The 23976-nt window shown below is 43.5% G+C and overlaps 1 protein-coding gene and 1 long non-coding RNA gene across 3 annotated transcripts in view; one reads left to right on the forward strand and one right to left on the reverse strand.

Annotated features, from left to right (window-relative positions):
* Positions 1 to 18763, forward strand: part of LOC119870722 — a 70592-nt gene extending 51829 nt beyond the window's left edge. The window contains exons 2-3 of one of the 2 annotated variants that reach the window (XR_005353446.1): positions 16608 to 16786; positions 17311 to 18763. This is a non-coding gene — a long non-coding RNA (uncharacterized LOC119870722). Of the gene's footprint in view, positions 1 to 16496; positions 16787 to 17310 lie in introns of those variants that run through there. The other variant, XR_005353445.1, reaches the window with a different exon arrangement.
* Positions 109 to 16817, reverse strand: ST8SIA3 (ST8 alpha-N-acetyl-neuraminide alpha-2,8-sialyltransferase 3). Its single transcript, XM_038525929.1, has 4 exons — positions 16525 to 16817; positions 14970 to 15092; positions 11940 to 12497; positions 109 to 9413 (listed from the first exon to the last, which is right to left on the reverse strand). The coding sequence occupies exons 1-4, from the start codon at positions 16701 to 16703 to the stop codon at positions 9131 to 9133; spliced, it is 1143 nt and encodes a 380-aa protein (XP_038381857.1). The 5' UTR covers positions 16704 to 16817; the 3' UTR covers positions 109 to 9130.
* Positions 18764 to 23976: the final 5213 nt, after the last annotated feature.

Here is a 23976-nt window from a genome sequence, read left to right on the forward strand (position 1 = left end):
AGGGAATGAAAAAAAAAAGAGGGTGCACTTAATCTCTGCATTGGATGCAGTGTGTTAGTGGTGGTGAGGGGGTGGGGGTCTTCCAGACAGGACAGAGACAATCAGCAGTGTTCTCCAATGCACAGTAGAACAGTTTATTTAAAAACAATGCATTCAGTACTGTGTTTGGCACACGAGGCAGTGAGGCAGGTACATTCACACTCAACAGGTATACAAGTAGGGAGCCGTCGAAGCAAATCATTGTGTTTTTGTCACAAACTACAGTCACAATATACACACGATTACCTCTACTAAAGAAAGATGGTCATCCTTGTTGACCAAGAAGGCGGAAGATATTTACATGTTCCTCAGTCCAGCCATGCTGACTCCTCTCAGGTTTCCAAGGCCCTGTCCGTCCGGCACCATGTTTCTCAGGGCAGCTGAGGCCACCTGTCACGGGAGATGGGAGTCCGATCCTAAGGGCCGCAGCTTCTCCCAAAGAGCGAGAGTGCTTCTGATGTAGTTGAGAAGGAGTGAAGTCTTCGATGCCAGTCTTTCAGCATAAAATGGCATTTTCCAAAATAAATGCATCATCAAGTATGTGAGGGGAGGGCTCTATGGTTATGACAATATAAGAAGCATTTATTTTCCCTGATGCATGCTTCTTGCTCATTTCTTTAATAACTTACATTCACTGTTCTCCCACCTTTTGGTTTCATCCTTACTCTGAAAAAAGTTTTTGTTCCTCATTCTACATTGGCATAACATGCTTTAAAGAGATACTGAGATGAAGTGGTGAAACCAAGTAGGTCAAGTGAGAGAAGATATCACAAACATTCTTTTGTCTTGACTTCTGATTTATGCTTCACAATGGATTGTCAGCTTCCCTTCTAAAGAATGGAGGCAGCATGGTGTGCTGGAGTAGAATCAGTGGTCAGGAGACCCAGACTCTAACTGCAGTTAACTAGCTGGGCAGCTAAATCACTTCCTACTTTGTGGACCTCACCTGTTTCATCTCCATGCTGAAGATGTTGATCTAGACCTGAGATAATGTCTAGATCTGTGAAGTTCTGCTATGCTTGTAGTTGACTCTTCTATGTGAATAAACGATGCTGCGTTGTGATGTTTCAATATTTTGTTCTGTGTCCTGGGAGAATTTCAGTGCTAATTGCTGATGCTTGGTGATAGGATCTCAATTCATCAATATAAAGCCCTACCAGGGCCCTTGGCCGGAAGGCTCCTTTTCTGCATAATAAGGGCTTAGATTTGGATTTTGAAATGTGGTTCAAGAGTGTTTAGATGTGGAGACCAATTGTTCTAAGTCTTGCAAAATGATCTAGATTCCAGATTTCAGAGGAAAACCTCCCTTTCCTTTTTGTAAGTACTTCAGTGACTTTGTTCCACATCTACACATGATCAAACTTCTCTCCTATAATCTACCAATTTTTCTAACCTACTTCCCTACCTCAAGATACTATGGGAGTGACTGGTTCCTCAAGGCTGATTTTGCTGTGAATTTGTTCATGACAAAATGGGGCCTGCTATCAAATCCTTTCTGCTTGTGGCTATGGACTTATCTCTTTGGTGTCCAGAAAAAAGCCAGGGGGTGAAGGTATATTTTGTGCCCAGGCTGCATGCAATTTGTTGTGAATACAGAAAAGCATCTGAACATGTACCTGATTCATTTAAAACAAAATGTAGCTTATTCAGTATAAAGAAGCAAGCTCATTTCAATGACTACTAAGAAGTACAGAAAACAGAGGGATACCTTGGCTTTTCAAACATAAGATAGACAATGTTTAAGTTGAGTTTCAAACATTTGTAGTCTAGAAATGCCTTACAGACCCTACAGGATATTTTACTACAGCAAGTAAAGTAGATTTTGCCTGCTATGATCTAATTTTGATTTACTACATAAAGAATAAAAGCCTATGTCCACTTATTATGTTTGAGGAATTAAATACATTTTTTCCCAGTATTGCCTTTCAAAAGATCTAATCAAATCCACCTAAGAATGATTTCCATCAGAAAAACCTTTAATTTGCAAACCAAACTTGTTCTGTGGCTCACCAGAGTATTTGGTTTCTAAACACTCTTGTTAAATGGGGAATTCGCTTACAACTAGTGGGAGCACAACTGCTCAATGCCCAGGGGACTGCAGTGGTAGGTTCTTTCAAGGTCCAGCCTTACACTAGCATAGGTAGGGGCAAGGCATCACATGTTGCCTTCCTCATGTTTACCCAATGGAGTTCTTATTTGTGGTATTTATTGCCCTTCAGAAACTTTTAGGGGGGCAAAAAAGCCCAGCCTGGTGCATATTCGAGCCTTGGGCATGAGGCTTAGCAGGTGTCCCTTAATGAAGTAAAGACATGTGAACCATGGAGCCTCTGCAGGTGTGGCGGGGCTAGGTAAGCTTACTGGATGTCTGTTCTTCTCCTGCTCCTGTGCAAGCACTGATTTCTGCATGCTATGATGGAGAATGAGAAGCAAGTAGACAGGGAAAATTTGAGATTTGGGGAAACAGGCCATGGACTACAGGATATGAGAAAAGATCAGCTAAACATGGTTTCAACTGGCAGTTAAATTAAAGAATGTTTACCTGGAAGCTTGCCCTTAGAGATTAGAAAAACCATGGCTGGTAGTCCCCCAAAGTACTGAGTGGTGTGTTGAGAAGTTCCTAAGAGTCACATGGCTAGGAAATATTTTGAACACTTCAGGGTCCTTAGCCTCAAGGACCCAATAATATACTAAAAATTAGTAGATCTAACTAAAGTAGAAATGCCTCCTTGTGGGGAGGGGGCACTTGGGAGTTTCTCCAAAGCCACTGCCAGCCTCTCCCCTGTTTGGTACTCTCGGACTCAGCAGCTGTTCAGGTGGTGCCGTGCTGGAGCTCCTGAAAACATGTTGTTACATGTTCAGCTGGTTGACATAAAGTTAGTAGCTTGAAACCGTCTATGTTGAGAATATTTATACCACGGAAATTGGCAAGAGCTACACATCAGGGCGCCACCTTTTCCAGATCCAGTTGTGAAATATTTAGCAGCACACCAAAGAGCCGCAATTGTCTCTGACTCCCACAGAAAGAAAATCAAAGGAGGCCTTCAGTAACTCTGACGATTAAAGGCATGTGCACAGCTATCAAAAGGAACCTGGCCAAAACGTCATTAGCATGGTGGCACCTTATTCAACAGAGGCTGATACAGGGCAGCCAGTGACAACTGGTTCAGTTGGTCTTAGAATTTTATACTCAGTCTTAGAATTTTAACTCCTTCAATTTCCTTTTTTGATTGGTTTCATTTTAACCTGAGGATCTTTGCATTTTGCGCATAACCTGTAGGTTAAGAAATCAGACCCCTTTAGGAATATTTTAGGCTCTGGGAATGACATCCAAGTAGAATCTGAATGAGTCATTTAACTTCCCTGTTTCTCAGTCTATCTATTTGTAAAGACGAATGACCTGAGATCTGCCTCTCCTTTTGAAATATCAAAAGCGAAATATAGAGAGCTGGCCTTGGGGTAAAGTATATTAAAGCTATGTCCCTCACTCCGACTGTCTTCAGGCTTGAATCCATTCTGACTAAATTAACCAGTTACTATTTGCTTACAAATCAGTGACAGGTCAATTCTGCCAAAACAGTTGAATAGTTGAATCACTAAGACTGTGTCTATATTGCCATGTATTATGATAACTTCAAGGAACAGATGTGATACTAATTGCATGAGGAGTGATAAGCATTCAGCTACTTTGGTCAAAATGGTATATATGACTTTGCTATATATTATTTGTTTTCAAATGCTGGGGACCTCAGAATTACCTGGGAATCTTTATAAGCTTAGCTTATCCTAGGACATTCTGAGTCAAAGGTCTGGGGTGGGGAGCAAGAGTTGTGTTTTAAAGAGCTCCTCGTGTCATACAGCTTTGTTTGCTGGTGGATCAGCAGCATGATCCAGGTCCTAACCCCATAACCCTATTGTAATCTTAGATTGGCGTCAGCTTTTCTGTGACAGGCTCTTCACTGTGATTTCACTGTAATTAACAACATGAGAATGGGCTTCATTGAGGATAACAACATCTGTTAAAACACGTATCTTCAATAAGAAGTCATCACAATAAAAACAAATTTTAGGATATACTGTGTAATACAATAATGACATTCTAAAATCTTTCCCATTTCAAACGTTAAACCTGTGTGGCAAAGCAATCAGAATGTGGGAGAGGCATATTTAGTTATTTTGATCCTTGGTGTCAATTCACCTATGGCCTTGATTAATTGGGCCACAGAGCCCAGGTAGGTCAGTCAGGTGGCCCAGAGCCTCTAACTCTCTGGCACCTGCGATGCTCCATCTGGGGGTTTTAGCCACATACACACGATCCCAACAATCTTTATAAGCAAAAGCACAGTTCTGCATATTCTGGGAGAAGGAGAGGCTACACAGATACTTTTGCCTAGCACATTTAAACAATTTGAAGAAAAGGGATTTAAGGATCCAGATTTATACAGAAAATTGTTTGGTCTGTTATTTTGCACCAGAAGACTCAGTTCAACATTATTCATTATTCGCATCTTCTTAACATACTAAACTAATGCAATAATGCAAAGTCGGCTGTTGAAATTACTTGCAATGTGGAAGGCATTGACAAAAGTTATTCCTTACCTCAACAGGCCCCAGCTGAAAATAATACACATGGAGCAAAACAACAAGTGAAATTTTCTTGGGTTAAATAAACTGAATACGAATTTTCAAAAGAAGTACATAACTGTTCTCAGGATTCAGCGTTTAAATTGTGCATATATATTGCTAAAACCAGGTTTTATAAAGTGGATATTGAATTACTGGATGAGATTCTAGCTGTCAACTGTGAACTGTCAGTAACTAAATTGTGATTTACCAGAATCATGATTTGCCAAGGGGGTTTTCTGTCATTTCAGGGAAGAATGCAGGTTATTATCAGTGGATGTTGTATGCTTAGGCACCATCTCCCTAACTGTCTACACTGACAAATAAATACTTTTGGGGGGGGCGGTGAGGGAGAATAAATTTTCCTCCTTTACAGTGTACTTTCTGTGCCATGAGGACCCCGGACTAAAATACTTTCTTTTTGGGCCCATCTTCATTTGATGCTGGTAAAGGAGGAGATGGAGAGTCATAAATTTTCCTACTGATTATCTATGTAATCTTGGGAAAATCATTTAGCCTGTTTCTCCAGTTCTCATTTGTAACGTCAAGGATTAGGACTATAGAAGTTGAAAGGCTCTTCCATTTCTGGTATCCTATGGTTCTACAATTCTGTCCCTGCTTCCCCTGACCTCAGGTCAACCTTTCTTTGCTCTTTAAGAGTGCCCAATAACTACTGCTTGGCCCAAAGTCATAAGAAATGCTCTTCCATTCCTTAGCTTCCCCACCAAATTAGGTTAGTCATGGCACTCACATTCGTGGATAACTGGAGGCCCGGACACAAGGAGGCTGGAAGACCCTCTCCCCTCGCATGTCCTGGCTGGCAGCCCCATGGTCACGTGCATGACATCAAGGTCATAGGCAGATGGTACGGCAGTCACAGCACTGCTAGGCACACACCACTACTAAACATACACCACTTTTACAATGGTCAAGGACACTTAAGACACAGAAGCAAAAGCAGAGGAACTATAAATGTTTTAATCATCAGGTATGGGAAAGATTTCTGGGTCTGGGAGGAATTCTTAATACCTCACTTTAGCTCTCTATCCCGTTTTAAATATCTGCACATGATTCCCAGAATAATCCATGAAAAATGGTCGGTGGACTGGCATTAAGCTGGTCACTAAATGTTTGTGGGTTTTTTTCCTCCTCTGCAACTGAATTGGTCATTTTTGTAGGTATCATATGCAGATGGCTTGGAGGGCTGTATGGTGAAATTTGTCCCAACATCTGAGGGTGGATTCTGGTGTGAGTATCCCAGAAGAGGAGAGGGTCTGACAAAAGGATGTACTTAACCTGGAACCAAAAAAGCAAGGACAGTGCAAAAGCCAGGGGTTTGTATCTGAGTTGAATCAGGAGTGAGGATTCAATAGTTCTGGATCTTCCTGTTTCACTGCTCTTGACCGCAAAGGCCCGGGAGTTCCAGTTACTTACACCACTGCCTTTCTAATCAGGACTCATGGGACCCGCCAACCCTCTGGTCGTGACAGTGGTTATATAGATTTGATCTTTGAAACGGTCTTTAAAAACAACAAGAGATTGTATATGATCAGCTAGCGGCTGCGTTTCTCTGTGCTGGAACTATTATAGGTCAAGGGCACAATTAACAAAAGTAACAGTAAAAGCTGCCATATATCGAGTGCTTACTATATGCTGAAAACTGGGATAGATCGTTTACCCACATTCGCCACCTAATTTTTCCAATAGGATGGATGTAGGCTGTGCAGAAAGAATTTGTGAGAACTGTGGTTAACCCCTATGGCAGGGCTTGGGGTTTTCTTCAGAGATTTTTGAAGAAAAGGGAAGGGTGGTCTTTTTGGATCAGTTCCAGGAAATCCTGCCTGGAAATGGGATAAGACTGATCTCTAAGCCTTCTGTTCTGAGAAACAAGCCTGTTTTCTCAACATTCTGAGTTCCTGTGAAAGCAGCAGATGAAATGATGCTGGAAAAAGTCCCCTTGTTCTGAAGTTAAGATGGAACCAAGAGTGATGTGAGATGTAAAACGTCTTCCTGAACTTAAAAAGACCCCAAAAAACCTCCCAAAAAACAACAGCAACAACAACAACAAAAAACAAAACAAAAAACAAACAAACAAAAAAACCCAAATGGCATTATGATGAGGTCTACTTTAAAAATCCACATAGAACAATGAACTGTTTTTAGGGATTCTGGTCTTTTGCTCTCTTAATCTGCCTGGTTCAACGTGTCTACATATTTATATTTAGTGAAATCTAATGGGCACATTGGGATTAAAACTCCAGAGTCAGGATCTGGCCCATGTAACATTGGCATTAATATCACTTAGCTGTAACCAAATGAACTAAGTGCTTAGGAAAAGCCAACTAAACACTTCTGTCAGTTATCAATCTCACAGCGATCCTAACAGAGCACAGCATGAACACTGGAGCACTGTCTTCTTTAAAGTGATAGGGAACAAGCATGGGGTGGTTTTGATGCCCATCTAATGATACCAGTGAATTTAAAGGTTTTTTTTTTTTTTTAACCGTCTATTCTCTAATTATTTCAAGTATTGAGCTGTGTTAGTATTTCCCCTTTTGAAACATCCATTCCTGTCTCTTCCTGTTTGGATTGCCATTCATAGAGCATTGTAAAATGTGTCACAATTGGTAACACATTTGAACCTGTATGGTTTTTCTTTCACTAGTTAACATCTGGATCTATGTAAGCTGCTCCAGTTAGCTTTCTGGAAAAAAAAAAAAAAAAAAAAAAAGCGAGACAGGACAGCTCTGCTTTAGGACCAGGAGGCAGATGAGCATCAGAACTCTGTCTTCTCTTATTGTATTTGGTTTAATTTGCGGCATGATTATACCTTCCCAAAGAGGGACAGTGAGCTGATGACTGAACAACAGCAATTATTTTAAACAGCATTGTAACATTACAAGCAATCTAGGATGAGATTTCTGGAAAAGAAAAAGCTACCCCACCCAGATGTATTACAAATGTGCTTGACTGGCATTTGGAAAGAAGAAAAAAAAAACTCTTATTAAAATTTAACATCAACTTGGCCAGACTTTGGGCTGAACTGGAAGAACAAAGTGCTGCTCAGTGAAAAGCCAGGGATGGGAGTGATGTGATTTCTACTTCTAAGGCTGAAATAATAAAAAAAGAGAATGGCCAACTAATTCCTTCATGGCAGGTCTACACAGTTCAAATTTCAAGTGTTATTTTGTACCAAATCTTGCTATTACCCAATGGCTTTTCCTTATGAAAGGCTTAATTTTTAGAGATATACAGATTTAGATATACAGATTTCAGTGGGAAAAGGAACTATCCACTGTCTATAATTGTTTGGAAGAGAACAGATGGTTCTGAGTGGTGCTGGTGGACACATGATGCTGAAGATGACCTCACCTCAGCACTATTCACATGGTGGCCTGTCCTGGTCAACTTTGAATCTCCTACTTTGCTCTAACCCTCCTGGTTTGCAAAGACTCGGCACGGGCACCATGGTCACAATACTTTAGGTTAGACAGAGATTCCATAAAAGCTTCTAAGCATTCTTCTTCCTTTTCCTCTATATGTTCCAGGCTCTTAAGCTGACTCATTGCGTTTATATTCTGAGAGATTTCCCAGCCAAGTGCTTGGGTTGGGATTGTGGGAGGCACTAAACTCAGGCTGGAATGCCCTTGCCGATGTGGCAATAGAATGATTTGCCATAATGGCACTCATGTCAAGAGATGCAATCCCGCCCATGACATAAATTTTCTTTGTGTTAGTGAAAGATGCACTGCATTATATGCCACTCACCACAGAGGGACCACTCTGCTATAGAACGACTGCATGGACTAAAAGTAATCATAAGGGGATCCATCATGATTTGGTCAGTTTGTCATGAAATATCAAAGTTACCCAGAGCCTTGAACACATTAAACAAGTACAAATGCAACACATACACACAAAGCTAATTTAATATGATTCCTAGCAAATTATTAAACTCCACAGTGATGGGGCAAGGGGTTGTAGGGAAAGAGACCGAGAATGACAGAAATAGAGAGTGAGAGATGAGATATGCAAACAATTTTTTTTTTGTTTCCATTTTAAAGAGTCTGATCCCGCCCAGGCAAAACTGAAATCCTGCCCAAACTGGCCAGAGGCCTGTGACTATGAGGACTGTATCTCAAAGCTGCAGGAACTACAGCTCTAGTCCTCATAAAAAAGGGAGGCAGTTTATTATCAAAATACAAACACGAAAATACTTCAAACCATTTCATTAGCAGCATAGTTCCAAATGCAACATTCCCTTTATCAATCAAGTTTAAATCATGTGGCTTCAACTCATTTGTCTTGCCAAGACCCTTAAAAGAGCAGTGCAAAAGAGGGAGAGAAGACATCTTTCCTTTTAAATGGCAGACAATCTTTATAAGGAATTCTCTAGGGTTCTATTCTGAAGACTATTCCATTTGATTTGGGGCACTTTTTAAATGGCCATTTGGCACTTCTGTTCAGAGTCTTAGGCACAGTGTGACAGAGTCAGCTTGGTGAGCCCTTCCCCATGCATTCGGTACAGCAGCTGGAACTCAGCAGGCAGCTGGTGTGATTCCTGCCACTTGGTGGTAAATTTGGTTCCTTTTTTGTCATAGTAATGGTATGGAAGATCTTCCCTTGTGTTGGGGTCAAATCCAAAAGGCCAGAATCCATACAAGTGGATCTCTTCACATATTGCTGATGCAAGGGTGTACATAAGAATACCTGTGCTCAGCCGTTTGGGTGACAAATGTTTGTTTTTCCAGTACCTGTGGAATGATAAGTACATGTGGATTCAGAGGCCAGTGCTGATTTCAATCGGAGAAGGTCAATATGACTGGGCCAGGAGATGGATTTGTACATGTAACTGAAATAGTACTTGCCTTTTCTGCCCTCCCCTCCCCTCCCCCTAATAGTACTGGCTTTGAATCTATCTTTTAGACTACAGAACACCTCTGGGCAGGACTGGCTACATAATTTGTGAGACCCAGCATAAAATGGAAATGTGGGCCCTTCCTTCAAAATTCACTGAGATTTTCAAGAGGGAGATAGTAGAGCATTAAATCAAGCACTGGACCCTTCTGAGCACAGCTTCTGTGTGACTGACTGTACAGGCTGTACATGTCTGATGCCAGTCCTACCTCTCAGTTGTCCTAAGGAGTGGTGGCTCTGACTCGGTGGTGACAACGTAGAAGGCCAGGAATGAGAATGACTATGTTTCTCATAGTCATTAACCTAAGGGCACCTCCTGTGTCACTCTCTTACTCTAGAGATTAAATCTTTCTTATTTGGTCTGGAGAGAGTGTGGGGATTTATTTTTCTGTACCTTCTTATAAAAAAAACCATATTCTCTGTTCCTTTGTTTACTAGCTAGGAGCTCCAGAGCCCTTCTTAAGCATGCCGGGGTCTAAGAAAAGTATTTAAACACTTTCTGAATTAAAAAAAAAAAAGTTAAATTGTGGCTATTTTCCTTCCAATTCCTTTGCATATTTATACAGTAGTTTGAAACCTTCCTACCTATACTACCACATATTTGAGAGTGCTGGTGTGTGTGTGTGTGTGTGTGTGTGTGTGTGTATCATTAGCTATGCAGGCAAAATTAAACTGTTCATGAATCAAGTTTCTATGGACTGTATTTCCTTTGAGTTTTCATTGAAGCAAGGTATTTGGTTCAAGCCCGAGTGACGGTGAAGACTTATGGCTAATTCCACGGTCCTTCTGAAAAGCTGGGGGCAGGACAGGCCACACAGGCCAATTTCCTGAAGTTTCCAAGCATGTGTAGTTCTTTACTACTTGAAAGCTTCATACATAGATCTTTCCCCATTCCAGTTGAAATTTAAAAGTTTAGTCTTGGCTTTTCTTACCTAGGAAGTTAGAATGACTTCTGACAATCCTTTTGGTATGGCTGAACTTAAATAAAACAAGAGGGGAGCAAAATGATGTGGTCAAAAGACCAGAGGAGGACAGGTTAGTGGGGGGTCTGGCTTCTAATTCTGTTTCTGCCCATTTTGGGCAGTGACATTGGGTAAATAGCTCCTTTTCTTTGTACCTTAGTTGATTCATCTTTAAACTTAGGAGTTGGGCTACATTACTTCTCAAAAAAATGACGATACATCCTGGGAAACTAGGATAGTCCCAAATTTTATTATCCTGTTGTCATTATTAATAGCACCCTCTTTCTCTCAAAGTTCCAGTTTAGACTATATATTATAATCCTAACCCTACCTGTTAGATATATACCACTTGATTAGATGATAATTCCTCCTTCTGTGAGAGGTCAACTAAACAGATCTTAAGTTTGGGAGACTTTAGAGGATTATAGGATGGAGATAAAAATCTTTAGAAATCCCTGGTTACCAGTCCTCCCAGAACTCATTTTAACTCATAGGACTATCTGGACAGTATGTTAGGACACGGAGGCTATTTGTAGACAGGAAATTAGAGTTGAGGCAGTTTCCTCAGATGATTTAAAGAAAAAAACCTTACAATCAATTTTGCTTTATAAAATTCCCTGGACAGGGGCTCTGAATTCTGCCTACACATTAGAATCATCTGGAGAGTAATTAAGAAAAACAGGTATGTGGGCCTTCCCCCTGCCCCCTTCCAGATAAATTTACATTAGAATTCCTTGAAGTAGAAACAAGCAACAGTATTTTTAAAAGTTCTCCAGGTGATTCTAATGTACAGAGTTAAGACTCATCAGAATAGACAAAAAAAAAATTGAATTTCTGGTCAATCTCTCTATCAAATTATAAGGCATAACAACAAGCTCATAAAATACCCTTCACATGTTTTGGCACTGAAATCCCAAATGATAAAGGCTGATTATACAATTTATGATTTTCTAGTCTTGGACATCGATAAAACACCCAAATATCAAATAAAAAGGGACATTTTAAGTCAATTGCATCATTTTTTAGAAAACTACTTGGTTTGTCTAATTTTGCCATTGGCATTATCGGGGCCTAGCTATCCATTTAAAGAAAATTCTTGATTTTTGATGATTTCCATGACTGCCGGTCAGGCTTACCACCAAGATAGGAGACAGGAGGGAATAGAGAGGGGAGACCGATGAAACACCAATTTCCCCATTTGGCACTTGTTACCAGCTGGGGGTAGAAGATAGAACTTCTTACCTAGAATGATTCATTCTTTCATTACAAAAACATAAGAGTTTGCCCTAAAGTGCTAAGCTAACAACAAGTAACTAATCAGATACCTCCCACCCCCAAGAGATTACAATATTGATTTGCCATCTGGTGGGGTAAGACTTAAAGGCAATAAAATATACACACCTGTTGACATGTTGCATTATATTTCCAGGCCAAGCCAATTGGACCTTTAACTGACCTCTGTGTTCAACAAAAAAGTCAACTAATGTCCTGGTAACAGTTGCTGAAGTGTGGAAGAAAAATGCAGGGATCCAAAGAATGGCCCCATCGAGCTTTTTTAAACTGAGGAAAAAGTTGTTACGGTCCTGAATGGTCAAAAGATTGTTGTAATATTTTTCCAGAATGCTGGGGTTGAAGGTGGTAAGGTTGGTTTTCCTTCCAACATCTCTTTGGAAAGCCTCCGTAGGGGCAAAATTGCAACGGAAAACAAAATCTGACTTATCTATTTCTTGTCCACACCGGCTCCCTGTCAGGATCCCACTATTTCCAACCACAGCACAGATATTAAAATGCTTATTCACAATGGGTGATACATCTGGAAGCAGTGATCGGAAGTTATTGCTAATAGAGAAAACATATTTATGGCTGGAATAATCATAGTGCATCAGTTGTCCGATCCGAACACTATTCTTGGTCAAAGAAAAATTTTTTATTACATCGACATGCTGAAGAATTTCTTGCCTAAAATGAAAAGAAATTCATTAAATGCATCCCATTCAAAAGAACTGATTTTCCATCTTATGTCTTATGCTGCCATTCCATTCAGACAAGAATCGTAGGTACATCGTATCCAAGAAAGATTATACATTCATAGTGATTGTGGTTGTTGGGGAAAAGACTGCTTCAGAATCCACAGACATGCTAATTTCTCAGCCAAGTTCTGGATGTAATCCTTCAAGGCTTATCAGTGGTGTAACTTACAGTTCTAGCTGCCATTCTTTGGTTTTCTGTTCCACGTGAAAAGTATATTTGATCAAGGAGGAGGCATAGGCCAAACTATGTCAGAAAATACAGGGAGACAATTTACACAGGCTCCAAAGAGCTCACATGAATGCACAAACACTGGTGACTTAGAGTTTGTAACTAGGGACTACTTGCTTGCTATTGGACTGCAGTGTTCAAGGAATATCAAATATCGCTGGTATCCAAATAAGAGCCAAATAGCTATGAGTCAGTATAGTACTATCTATTATTAAAATATGGAAATGGTAGTATCAGTGAGTGTAGTTGAATATTTAATAGAAATGAGATGATAATCTCATTAAGGTCCTTTGAATAATGAAACAGGAGTATTTTTCTGCTTGATTGTATAGAAACACAATTTAGCTGGAGTAACCTAATCCTTAGAAAAAGAGGCTATGGTAAACGCTGAAAATGTGTGTATTTTCTAAGAATTCAGAGGATAAACCAGGCAAGGGTGATACTTAGCACTAATTTCAGGTTGCCTTCATGTTGAGCTTTAAGTAAAAGTAAGCATTTCCTCTTAAAGTTTCAGCTATTTAAAATATTTAAGAGAGACCAATAATATGTTACTTTGCTACTGGATTCTCTAATTCCAAGAAATCACAATGTGAATTTCCTTTGTCTTTTGCCTAAAAAATAAAAGGACTGAAGCTAAATGTTTTGTATATCATCACTTTACCTGGAACTTTATTTTAAAAAATTTCTTCATTTGTCAAAGTATAAAGCAACATAAACTGAAAGCTTTAATCTAAAACCTCCAAAGTTACTGATACTGCTCTTTACAAACTATTCTTTACCTGTTATAAAGGTAAATTTAAAATGATACTGGGAAAATTAGAGCCTGTGAAATAGATGGATTGAAAGGAGGGAAGTTTTGAGAAGGAAATATTGTTCTGACTGGTCGTGGCCTAGTGTGGGAAGAAAATTCTTATTCAGTTAGAAATATGTTTTGGGGAAGGTATTATGTATACTGCCATTAAAGTTTTCTGTGTTGTCTCTAGAACTAATATTGGCCTAGGAACTGAATAGTTTAAAAGAAAGGCACATCTGTGGTTTTAGAATTAATTATTGCCAGGGAGTAAATTTCTAATTAAACAGCATTTAAAAAATTTTAATAATAATCACATGACTATATCAGCTTTTCAAGTAAACAACATTTTCATGACACCTTACATATCTAGTGAATTTAATTCTGTCATTAACTTAAAAAAGAGTGCAGAAACCAGAAATGCTATGACCAAACACAACCCTCTAAACCACTAAACCCTCTAAGTGTAAAATAAGTATTCATACCCCTAATGAATACACTAGATGGCTCACATTCCATTTAGCAGCATAATAATCCCACCAACAAGGAAGGAGTAATGACTTATCTGGGGGTTGCTAAGAGGAGACCAGAATCACTCAAGATAAAAAATTTGAATAAATCTCATTCTTTCCCACCTCACACACAGACACACACACACACACACACACAAACCCCATACATACACACACATAAACTCCCTCATGTACAAACAGGCTGTTATAAGACAACCTATAAAAATGATGTTGGATAGCTTTTATAATATGTTAAGGGCTATAAAGGTTTAATGAAAACAAATAGGTAAAACCAAAACAAAACCATACTTAGATACCTGCATATATTTAGGCTAAGATTTTTCACTAATAATTGACAGGGGCAGATTATGGTATTTGCTGCTGCGTGTTTCAGGGTGAGACAATTCTATTTTATTACATTAAGAAATATTTTTTTCTCAGTGGGAGAATGAAATGCCTTAGGTGGTCTTTATGCAATTAACTTTTTATGTATGTATGTATGTATGTATGTATGTATGTATGTGTATATGTATGTATCTAGTAGATGGCTTTGGCAGTATTACCCATGCCTGTTAACTGTAAATCATTGTGCTCAATTAAGCCCAAGTTAGGGAGGATATTGGAAATGTCTTTTTCTCTTCCATTCAAATTGGTCTTCTTGATGTTTTCTTTTTAGGAGAGGGCACTACATGCATAAAGAGGGGTTACCAATCAGCCTTTGTGCAGTCAGGCTGAGTAGACAATGCAAATAACACCTCGGGATGAGGGGCAGATTTTACTTTTTTTTTTTCTTTTTTTTCTTTTTTTGCATTATTTTGTTTTGAACTCCAGAATTCAAAACCACTTTCGGATCTTTTCCCCCTATCCTACCTTTGATGCAAAAACGCTGTCCGATTAAATGTCCACTTAGAAGGTTTCTCCTGGAGTTCGTGGGTCAGAGAATTCGTAATGGGCACAAAAGACGGATCTAGAAACTTCAGCGCAAACTGTGACCTGGAGAGGAGCACGAGTACACAGACAGGCGAGCTGGCCTCAGCTGGGGCGGCCGGGGTGGCGGGTAGAGCCCCGGCGGCTGGGGCGCGGCGGGGGGGCGGGGGGCGCGCACCTGGCGCACGCGCGGGCCGCATCCCGGCCGGGCCGCTCTCCTTCGGTCCCCTCTGGCTCCCACGCACGCCCGGGGCGGGGAGGGAGCAACCCGGGGAAATCCGCCTCCATTGTCCACCCCTGGTGCGGGAGAGACCGTAAGATGGCCGTCTGCGGAGAGCAGGGCCGGGAGCCGGGCCCGCGGCGCCGGGAGGCCCGGGCGTCAGCACCGCGGACAGCGCCCCCCCCCCCCCCCCCTCCCCGGGGGCGGACGCGCGGATGGTCGGAGAGAGGCCGAGGATGCCGGAGACCGGGGGGGGGGGCCGGGGGCGGCTCCGGCCTTAACCTCTTAGTTCCCGAGCCTCGCTGACTTCGCTCCCTGTCCCCGCCCGGGGACCCCCCCCCCCGCCCCCCGCCCCGGGGCCGCGAGCCTGCTCCGCTCTTGTTGCCCCGATCCGGCTTCCCTGGGCCGCGTGGACCACAGGTTGCCCGCTGTGTGCGACACCTGCCCGCAGGAGGGCCCCCCGGGAGAGCTCCTAAGGGTCACGGGAAGGCGCAGGGGCTCTCGAGGGGTCGCGCCGGGCTGCACCTGGCGCCTTCCCGGTGCAGCCCCTCGCCCGGGGTGACCCGGCCCAGGGGCGAGGGCGGGCGGCCCCAAGGAGGCTCTTCCCGCAGAGGGCGGAGGGATCGCAGGATCCGGGAAAGGCCGTGGGGGAGGGGAGGGGAGGGGGCGGGGGCGGGTGCCTGGAGGCAGCAGGGGGAAGGGGAAATGCCCCGGGGGCTTCAGGGGGACAGGCCGCGCCGCGTTTGCTGGGGTGTGGGTGGGGGGAGAGGAGCGAGGACCGCGCCAGGGGAGTCCAGCGCCTGCGCCATTGAGGCCGCCCTGGGCCGCCGAGTCCGGCCGCCGAGCCCGCGGACGCCGCACCGGGAAGGCGCTCAGCTCAGGCAAGAGCATCTCCCGGCTCGGCGCCCCCTACACGCGCACACACGCGCGCACACACACACACACGCACGCACTGCCTCTCCCTCCATCATCGTTCTCCTTAAACCCTCCCCCCATTTTTGAGATGGGGGAAGGGATGCCGAGGAGGAATAACGAGAAATGCAATCCCATCGATTAGGACCACGGCTTTTAGGGGCTTTGGTTCAAAAAAAGAAAAAAAAAAAAAGGACGGGGGGGGGGTAGGGAGGATCAGAGAGGGGAGTGGAAGGACCACGCAGTTATCTTGCCCAAAGTGTGTCGGAGAAGCCAAAACACCCCCTGCCCGGTTCCCCCTCCCCTCCCCCCCCTCCCCCCGCAAACCAGGTACCCGAGGCCGCTCAGACCGGGGCCCGCACTCACCGGAACCCCGCGTGGAACATGTACATTCGGGGCGCCCCCGGGTTGGCGTACTTGGGAGTGGTGAAGATGTTCTCCTTTTTCAGGGACACGTAGCTGATGAGCGATAGGATCAGCAGGGCGACGCTGAGCATGACCAGCCCCAGCACACTGGCGACCCGGGCCATTTTGCAGTGTCTCATCCCGGGCTGCGCCGGGATCAGGGGAAGCAGGGGAGTCGGTCCATGGAGCGGCCGGCAGCTCGCCGGCGTGCCAGCGTGTGCGTGTGAGTGTGTGTGTTCGCGCGCGCGTGTCGGCGCGTGTGGCGGGGGAGGGGGGCCGGGCCGGGGCGCCGCGGAGGCCCGGGGAGGGGGGGGGCAGGAGCCCGCCGAGAGCCGACCCCGGGCAGGGCGGGTGCCGGAGGGTCTGCGCGGCTGCGGCGGGGGCGGGGGGCGCGGGCGCGGGGCGTCCCCGGCCGCGGCTCAGGCTCCCCCGCGCGTGGCCCGCGCGCCTGCCGTCGCCGCCGCCGCCTGCAAGATGGATGTGGTTGGAATAACGCGACGGTTGGGTCTAAGCCCGGGGATTTAATTAACGAGCCCTCATCTCCCAAATAAGCGGGGGGAGGGGGGCCCAAGGAGGGGAGCTGGGGCTGGAAGGCGCAGCCCGCGTCACTGGGCTCCCCCGGCGAGGGTTGGCGCGACCAGGTGCCCGTGGCCACACGGGATCCCCGACTTGCTGCAAAGGACCCTTCGTTACTTTGTAAACGTGTTCAGGGTGGGGTGGTAAACAACTGCACTTGCCGTCCTGCAGGTTATTCAGCAGCTGCGCGCTTCTCCGAGACGCAGAGACGGCGCTTTTAGGAGGAGACACCCTTGCAAGCTCCTCTCCTCGGCACCGGCACCGAGGCACCGCCCTGAGCCCCACGCGGCCCAGCAGCCCAGCACCCCAGCAGGCCAGCACCCCAGCAAAGACGCCCCAACAGCTGCTGGGCCAGCCTGCCTTGTGAGCGCTTCAAACCTCCCTGGAATTTTCCAGAATCTCTCCCCTATCCACTTCCTGTGCCCATGACATACATTTTTTTTTCTCTCTCTTTCTCTCTAAAAGATGGGCAGTGCCTAGCAAGGTTATGAGGTGAGCTGTGAGTGTGGAGGGCCTTGTTCTAGCACATAGCAGGTGGCCCGGCCCGGTTGACCAGGCCTGGAGCAGTACTTCCTGATTTAACTCTACACTGCCCACTCTCCTGACCCATCCCCTGGGCCAGCTCTTGGGGATGGGCCACCAGACAGCCTTGTGGGGGCCAGAAGCTAAAGGCACTATAAACTTTATAAATGCACAGAATTCTCTTGTGAAGGAGCTCAAGAACCAGGTAAGAGAGGCTGCCTCTAAGAGTGGAAGGAAAGCTCACCGCCTAACACTTTGCATTGCTTGACCTTCAGTTTGTTTTAGGATATTCGTATGTTGCCTGTTTTAATATTCATTGGAAATAAAAATTAATTCATTTTCAGTCAGGCTGCTGGATGCTGGGGCAACCCACATATTTCTTGAGTTCTGTTCTTTGCAATTAGCTTGTGGCTTCTTCCACTCTCGTCTTGTGCTTAGCCTGGTCCTTCCAATACTGGTCAATAAGCACTAATGAAAGAAGCTGGAGGTGAGAAACTGGCCTCTGAGAACCTTTTCCAGTAAGGCAAATGGATACTTTCCGAGATGGTTATGATTTCTTTCTCTCCTGAACTTCTTGCTTTATGGACTCTGGTGGACCTAATGTTATGATCTCTCTCTGGACCTCAAATTCCTCAAAGGGCTGAACTCCTGGACCGTAAACTACTGCAAAGCCAGGGCCCCATCTTCTTCCTTGCTATTTGCTCATACTGGCCAGAAGTTGTCCCATGTAGAGGGCACGCTTAATAAATATTTGAGAACTGAATAAGGTCCCCTGTGAAAAACACGTGTCCAGTTGTGGACAGTGGCATTGCAAATGTTTGTTTTCAATGAATGACAAAGGCAGTTGCTCATTTTTCACTCATAGAAGACATTTCATACCAAAATCTAAAAATGTGGAATGGGGTGCGTGGGTGGCTCAGTCTGTTAGGCATCCAGCTTTTGATTTGGCTCAGGTGGTAATCTTGGGGTCAGGAGGTGGACCCCTAAGTCGGGCTCCATGCTAGATGTGGAGCCTGGGATTCTCTCTCTCCCTCTCTCAAAAAAAAAAAAAAATTTAGAAAAGTAAAATGTGGGCCAAAAGGACACAAATAATCTTCTTTTTCTCATGGAGCTTTCTTTATTTAAAAAATGTTAGAAAAAGCCTGTACATCTGTATATGATGAATACTCAAATCCTATTTTTTGAATAATTACTATAGTTTCTTTTAATGAGAAGAGCATATAAATATAGTATAAAAGGCTAAAAGGAGTAAGATCTTCCCTTAGAGAGCTATCTAGGAATTACACATATTAGAAAAACTCTTCTTGATCAAGAAGTCAGAGAACATGCCATGGAGCCCAGAGTAAAGGTTACACTTTCCGGCTCTGGAGCCAGCAGACCTGACTTCGGAAGCTTACTCTGGCACCTACAGCTGTGTGACCTGGGCTAAGTTATCAGCCTCCTTGTGTTCCACGCTCCTCATCTGCAGAACAGGATAAAAACCTTCCAGGAGTTGGGGGAAGATGAAACAAGGCATGTAAAGGCTTTGGCACAGCTCCGGGTATATTAAGCTGTTAATAAATATGAGCTAAACAGCTTGGGCAAGTTTACAGTGTCTTTCTCTGACCTCATAAATGACCCACTACAGAATGTATGGGAAGGGATGAACTTGGTGAGGCACTGTCATACAGGAAACGGTAAAAATCAAGAAGTTCTTTGGTTCTTTTTTAAAAAAAAACAACATAATAGGCTTTCCTGGGACATATGATACAGACTCATTCTATCTGGATTTAAAGGTTGATATATTGCTTATGTTAGGCATACCTTTGTGAATCTTCTAAAAAAAAGTCCTAGTAGGATGATTCCCATATTGCATATGGGTCACTGAAAGTCCTATGATATAAAAAGGAACCAATTAGCCAGAAAATAAACCAGCGTGCAGGAATCCTGTGCCAGGCCTAAAGGTGAAAACGACAATTGCCAGAGGGAAAAAATTCTGGGGATGGTGCCTCGCAGAGCAACTGCAGTATTGGTCATGGAGTTTTTCAAGCCTGGGTTGATAGCTACTTAGTAAATTAAAAAATAATTAGGAATTTCTGCAGAATATCACTTAACAAGTTTCATTAGAAATGAGAGCTTAGGAGTTATGAGCATAGGAGAGTGAAAACAAGAAATACAGAAATGAAAGACCTCTCTGACTTATGTTTTCTAGGGGAACCGTTGTTTTGGACACAAGTAATTCCCTCTCCCCCTCCATGAGTGCCCACCTTTTGCAAACATGGCTCTGTGACCCTGTCTAGTTCCTCACCAACTCGTATCTACCCAGAGTAGATTTCAGGCATTTTAGATGGGAAAGCTGGGAAGGATGATGTCTTTTGTTAGAAAGAGCTTCATTCAAGGGCACCTGGGTGGTTGAGCGTCCAGCTCAGGTCATGATCTCAGGGTCATGAGATGAGGCCTCACACTGGGCTCCACACTTAGTGCGAAGTCTGCTCAAGATTTTTTCCTTCTCCCTCTGCCCCTCTGGCCTGTGCTCTCTCTCTAAAAATAAATAAATAAATCTTTAAAAAAAAGAGAAAAAGAGCTTCGTTTATTCATTTATTTCTGTTTTCTTTCATCAATTCATTAAATAAAATGTGTTGGTTATCAGACACCTTGCTGGACAGATAAAGGGTTATGGGATCCCTGGGTGGCGCAGCAGTTTAGCGCCTGCCTTTGGCTCAGGGCACGATCCTGGAGACCTGGGATCGGATCCCACGTCAGGCTCCCGGTGCATGGAGCCTGCTTCTCCCTCTGCCTATGTCTCTGCCTCTCTCTCTCTCTCTCTCTGTGTGACTATCATAAATAAATAAAAAAAAATAAAAATAAATTTAAAAAAAGGGTTATGAAATCGTCCTTGACCTCCAAATGCTTATGGTCTTACAGGAGAGAGAGGAGTAAGCGTAACGGCAGTACCATGTAAGCAGGCACTGCTATAGAGTAGGCATATTGCTAGTACTCTGGAGAGCTCAATAATACAGGGCTGATGGGGGAACTAGGGGGATGAAATGTGACGGGTTGGCAGGGTTCTCCATAGAGAGCAACATCTGAGCTGGGTTTTAAAGTATGAGTAGGATTATTAGGTGAAGAGGCTAAAAAAGGAGGCAGGGAAGATTAGAGTGGGCTTGAGGAACACCAAGAGATATGAGGTGACTGACTGCCACAAAAAAAGAAGAGCCTAGAAAGGGAGTGAGGACCAGATTGTAAAGGGTCTTGGATGACGTGCCTAGGAGTTGGCTGTGTTCTTGGTAGCTCTGCTCACAACTGCCCAACATTTAGGAGAGGAATGGCTCAATCTAATTTGCACTGAATGGATATAGGAGCAGCTGGAGGCAGGCCCGTGGGGAGATGGGAACAGCAGCTGCTCATGTGGACATCAGCTGATGTGTCCTGTCCGCATGCAAGAAGCAGCAGCGTGCCTTAATTTTTCAATGTAGCAATTGATCATTTTCTGTGAGGAGATACTCACTCCTGAGTAAGGTGCCAGGGAGTTGACTTTTGGAAAGGCAAGTGACCCCTCCTAGATGACATGGATATCATAGTCCATGGAGCTCAGGGACAGTTGAGCTCTTCAATCACATGTGACTGGAGTTCTTTCAGCACATTACTGCGTGATTTCTTAGTTTCTGGTAGGTCTAACAGTGGCCACAGGGAAAGATTTTGGGCTTTGGGCGTTTTCTACCTCCTATTTTCCCATGGAAGATACTTTATGAGCCCAGAGATGAGAAAGCCCTTGTAGCCAAAGAAAGCTTCACAAAAGCCTTCAGATGGAACTGAGGTGAGAAAGATGCATGGAAGTTTCTAGAGGTGGAGATGGTAGCAGAGGGCAGGGCAGGCAGGGGTAACCAGGCTGAACAAAGATGCAGAGGCAGAAGAGAGATAGGTACGTTGGGACCAGCAAATAGATAAGTCCACTTGGAATAAAGTGAAAAAAGTCAAGATGTAGAGAGCACTTATTATGTGCCAGGAGCCTTTTATACATAATCTGTAAATCTTCACCCCAGTCTGGAGAGGAAGGTATAATTATTTTCACTTCATAGTTGAGGAAACTGATGTTAATGATTTTGCTCAAGGTAAAACCTCTTTTACCTCTAAAGCCCACTCTTTCTGCTATTCCATACTGCTTGTAAGTGGTTCCCGAGACAGCTGGAAATGTGTGCAGCCCTGGGAAATTTGAAAACATCATCTTTTGAGAGTGAGAATCAGTTACACTAATGATGATGATGATGAGGAAGATGATGTCATTTAGCATTTATTGCACACCTACTATGTGTTGGGTATTATGCTAGGCATTTTAACAAATAATCTCATTTAATCTCTATTCTATCCCTCTGAGGGATGGCCAGCATGTCAATATTCGTGACATTCGCTATGTCAAGAATGAAGAAACTGAGGCTCAAAGAAGTTACATAGCTTGCTAAGGCCACACAACTAGTGTGTTCAGGAAGAGAGTTTGGCTCTACTGTGTTCCATGGGTATTCTCGTGGAAGGAAGAGGGGCTTTAACTTCCTTTCTTGGTCATTGTGTCTCAGGGTTACTGAGGAAGATAATACATAGCCTCTTTGAAAAAGCTATTTACTCACAAGGGTGGAGGGCCAGGGGCAACAAGAGAAAAACCAGAATGATCTATCTGAAGAGCAGTGGCCTGCTCTGCGGCTGGAGGAAGCTTGCGTAGGGCTGGAGCTTGGGGATTGAGGGCCAGCCATCCCATGGGGTCAGCCAGGAGACAGTCTTCCCTTCACTGTATGCTTTAGTGCCAGCACAACACCCAGCACAGCTGATGCTCAGTATGGAAAGAAGGCAGGGAACTTCTCGGTTCTGCAGCCTACCTGAGGTCCAGGGTAGGGAGAAGTTTGGTCTCCAGTACAGATTGTAGAGAAGGATCATAGACCTGGACTAGGATGGACGAGTTGTCTTACCTCTTGAAGAGATCATGTTTAATGAACTTAAGTAGTTAGATTAAGCTAGATTAATAGTAATGCATGCACATAGTACAAAATATAAAGCACAGGGGTGATGCACTGGGAACAGTAAAACTCCCTCCCACCTTATCTCCTTAGAGACAGCCACTGTTGCCGTCTGGAGATGCTGTACGCATTCACAAGTATGTGAGTATTAATTTTTAAACATAAATGCTGAGACCAGTTTAAAATGCTATTTATTTCAAGGTTTTTTCCTATCTTTACAAAAGACATTTTGCATAAAATTTTAACATTTCAGATGTTTGCAATGATTACATTTTCTAGAAGCTGAGGAATTACTCATTTTGTGCCTACAGATGAATGCTGCTCTTAAAGCTCAGTGAAGCATCTCTATGTGAAAGGGATACAAGAACTTCAAATAGCCCTTTCTTCATTGAATAAATAAAATATATTTGGAAAGCCGTCTTCAGGCTTTTTGTGATCCAGTCCCTAGGAAATGTTTTGGAAGAAGCTATTATGTTCAATTGTGTTAATCTCCTGGGTCCTTGCATAGAATTTCCACTTTTCAGATGTTTGCAGCTATTACTTGTTCTAGAAGCTCAGGTATTATACTTGGAGAAGCTACTTGAACAATAATCTTACAGTTAACTTTTAAGCTATTCTTATGTCTATTGTGTCTTTTTTATTGCACTGACTGTGGGTATAGGAAATCACCCACAGTTAGAGCCGCCACCATAACATTACCTACGTACCATCAGGGAAGGTGTTTTAAAAAGAAATCTAATTTTAGCTTTCATCTTGAGTTTTGGGGCAATTTTTTGTCCCTTATGCTTCTAAAACTGTAGTTGTCAACAACATATCTTGGAGAGCAGGAGAAAAAAACCCTATTTTGCTTGTACATTATTATAACAAAAGCGGGTAAAATTTCTGTGTAATTATTAAAAATGCACCACCACTTGCTAATTTATTGATAGGTGCTGCTTCCACAGAAGAAATGGTAGGGATTATTGATGGGTGGACTACTAAGTACCCCCTTGTGGGGGTTCTGGCCCCTTTTTCCCAATTATAAGCATGCACCCTCACTGAGATTTCTTGGGGTCTGTTCACAGGGGTAAGAAGTTGCTGGACTTCCCAATATTGAAAAATTCAGTCTCACTAGGGGTGGTGGCGGAGGAGACTGAGCTACAATATGTTTTATGTGATGGATGTCCATGCTCTATAGCAAGTCATGTTCACAATAATCTTCTGTGATAGCATTTTATTCCTTTCCATAGATACAGGGAAAAGAGACTCAGAGAGTTTAAGTAACTTGGCCAAGTTCACAGTAGCTTTTTAAAAAATGAGATTTTACTATAGGACCAAATGACTGCACAGC

This window comes from Canis lupus, chromosome 1, assembly GCF_011100685.1.
Source record: "Canis lupus familiaris isolate Mischka breed German Shepherd chromosome 1, alternate assembly UU_Cfam_GSD_1.0, whole genome shotgun sequence".
NCBI classification, from domain to species: domain Eukaryota; kingdom Metazoa; phylum Chordata; class Mammalia; order Carnivora; family Canidae; genus Canis; species Canis lupus.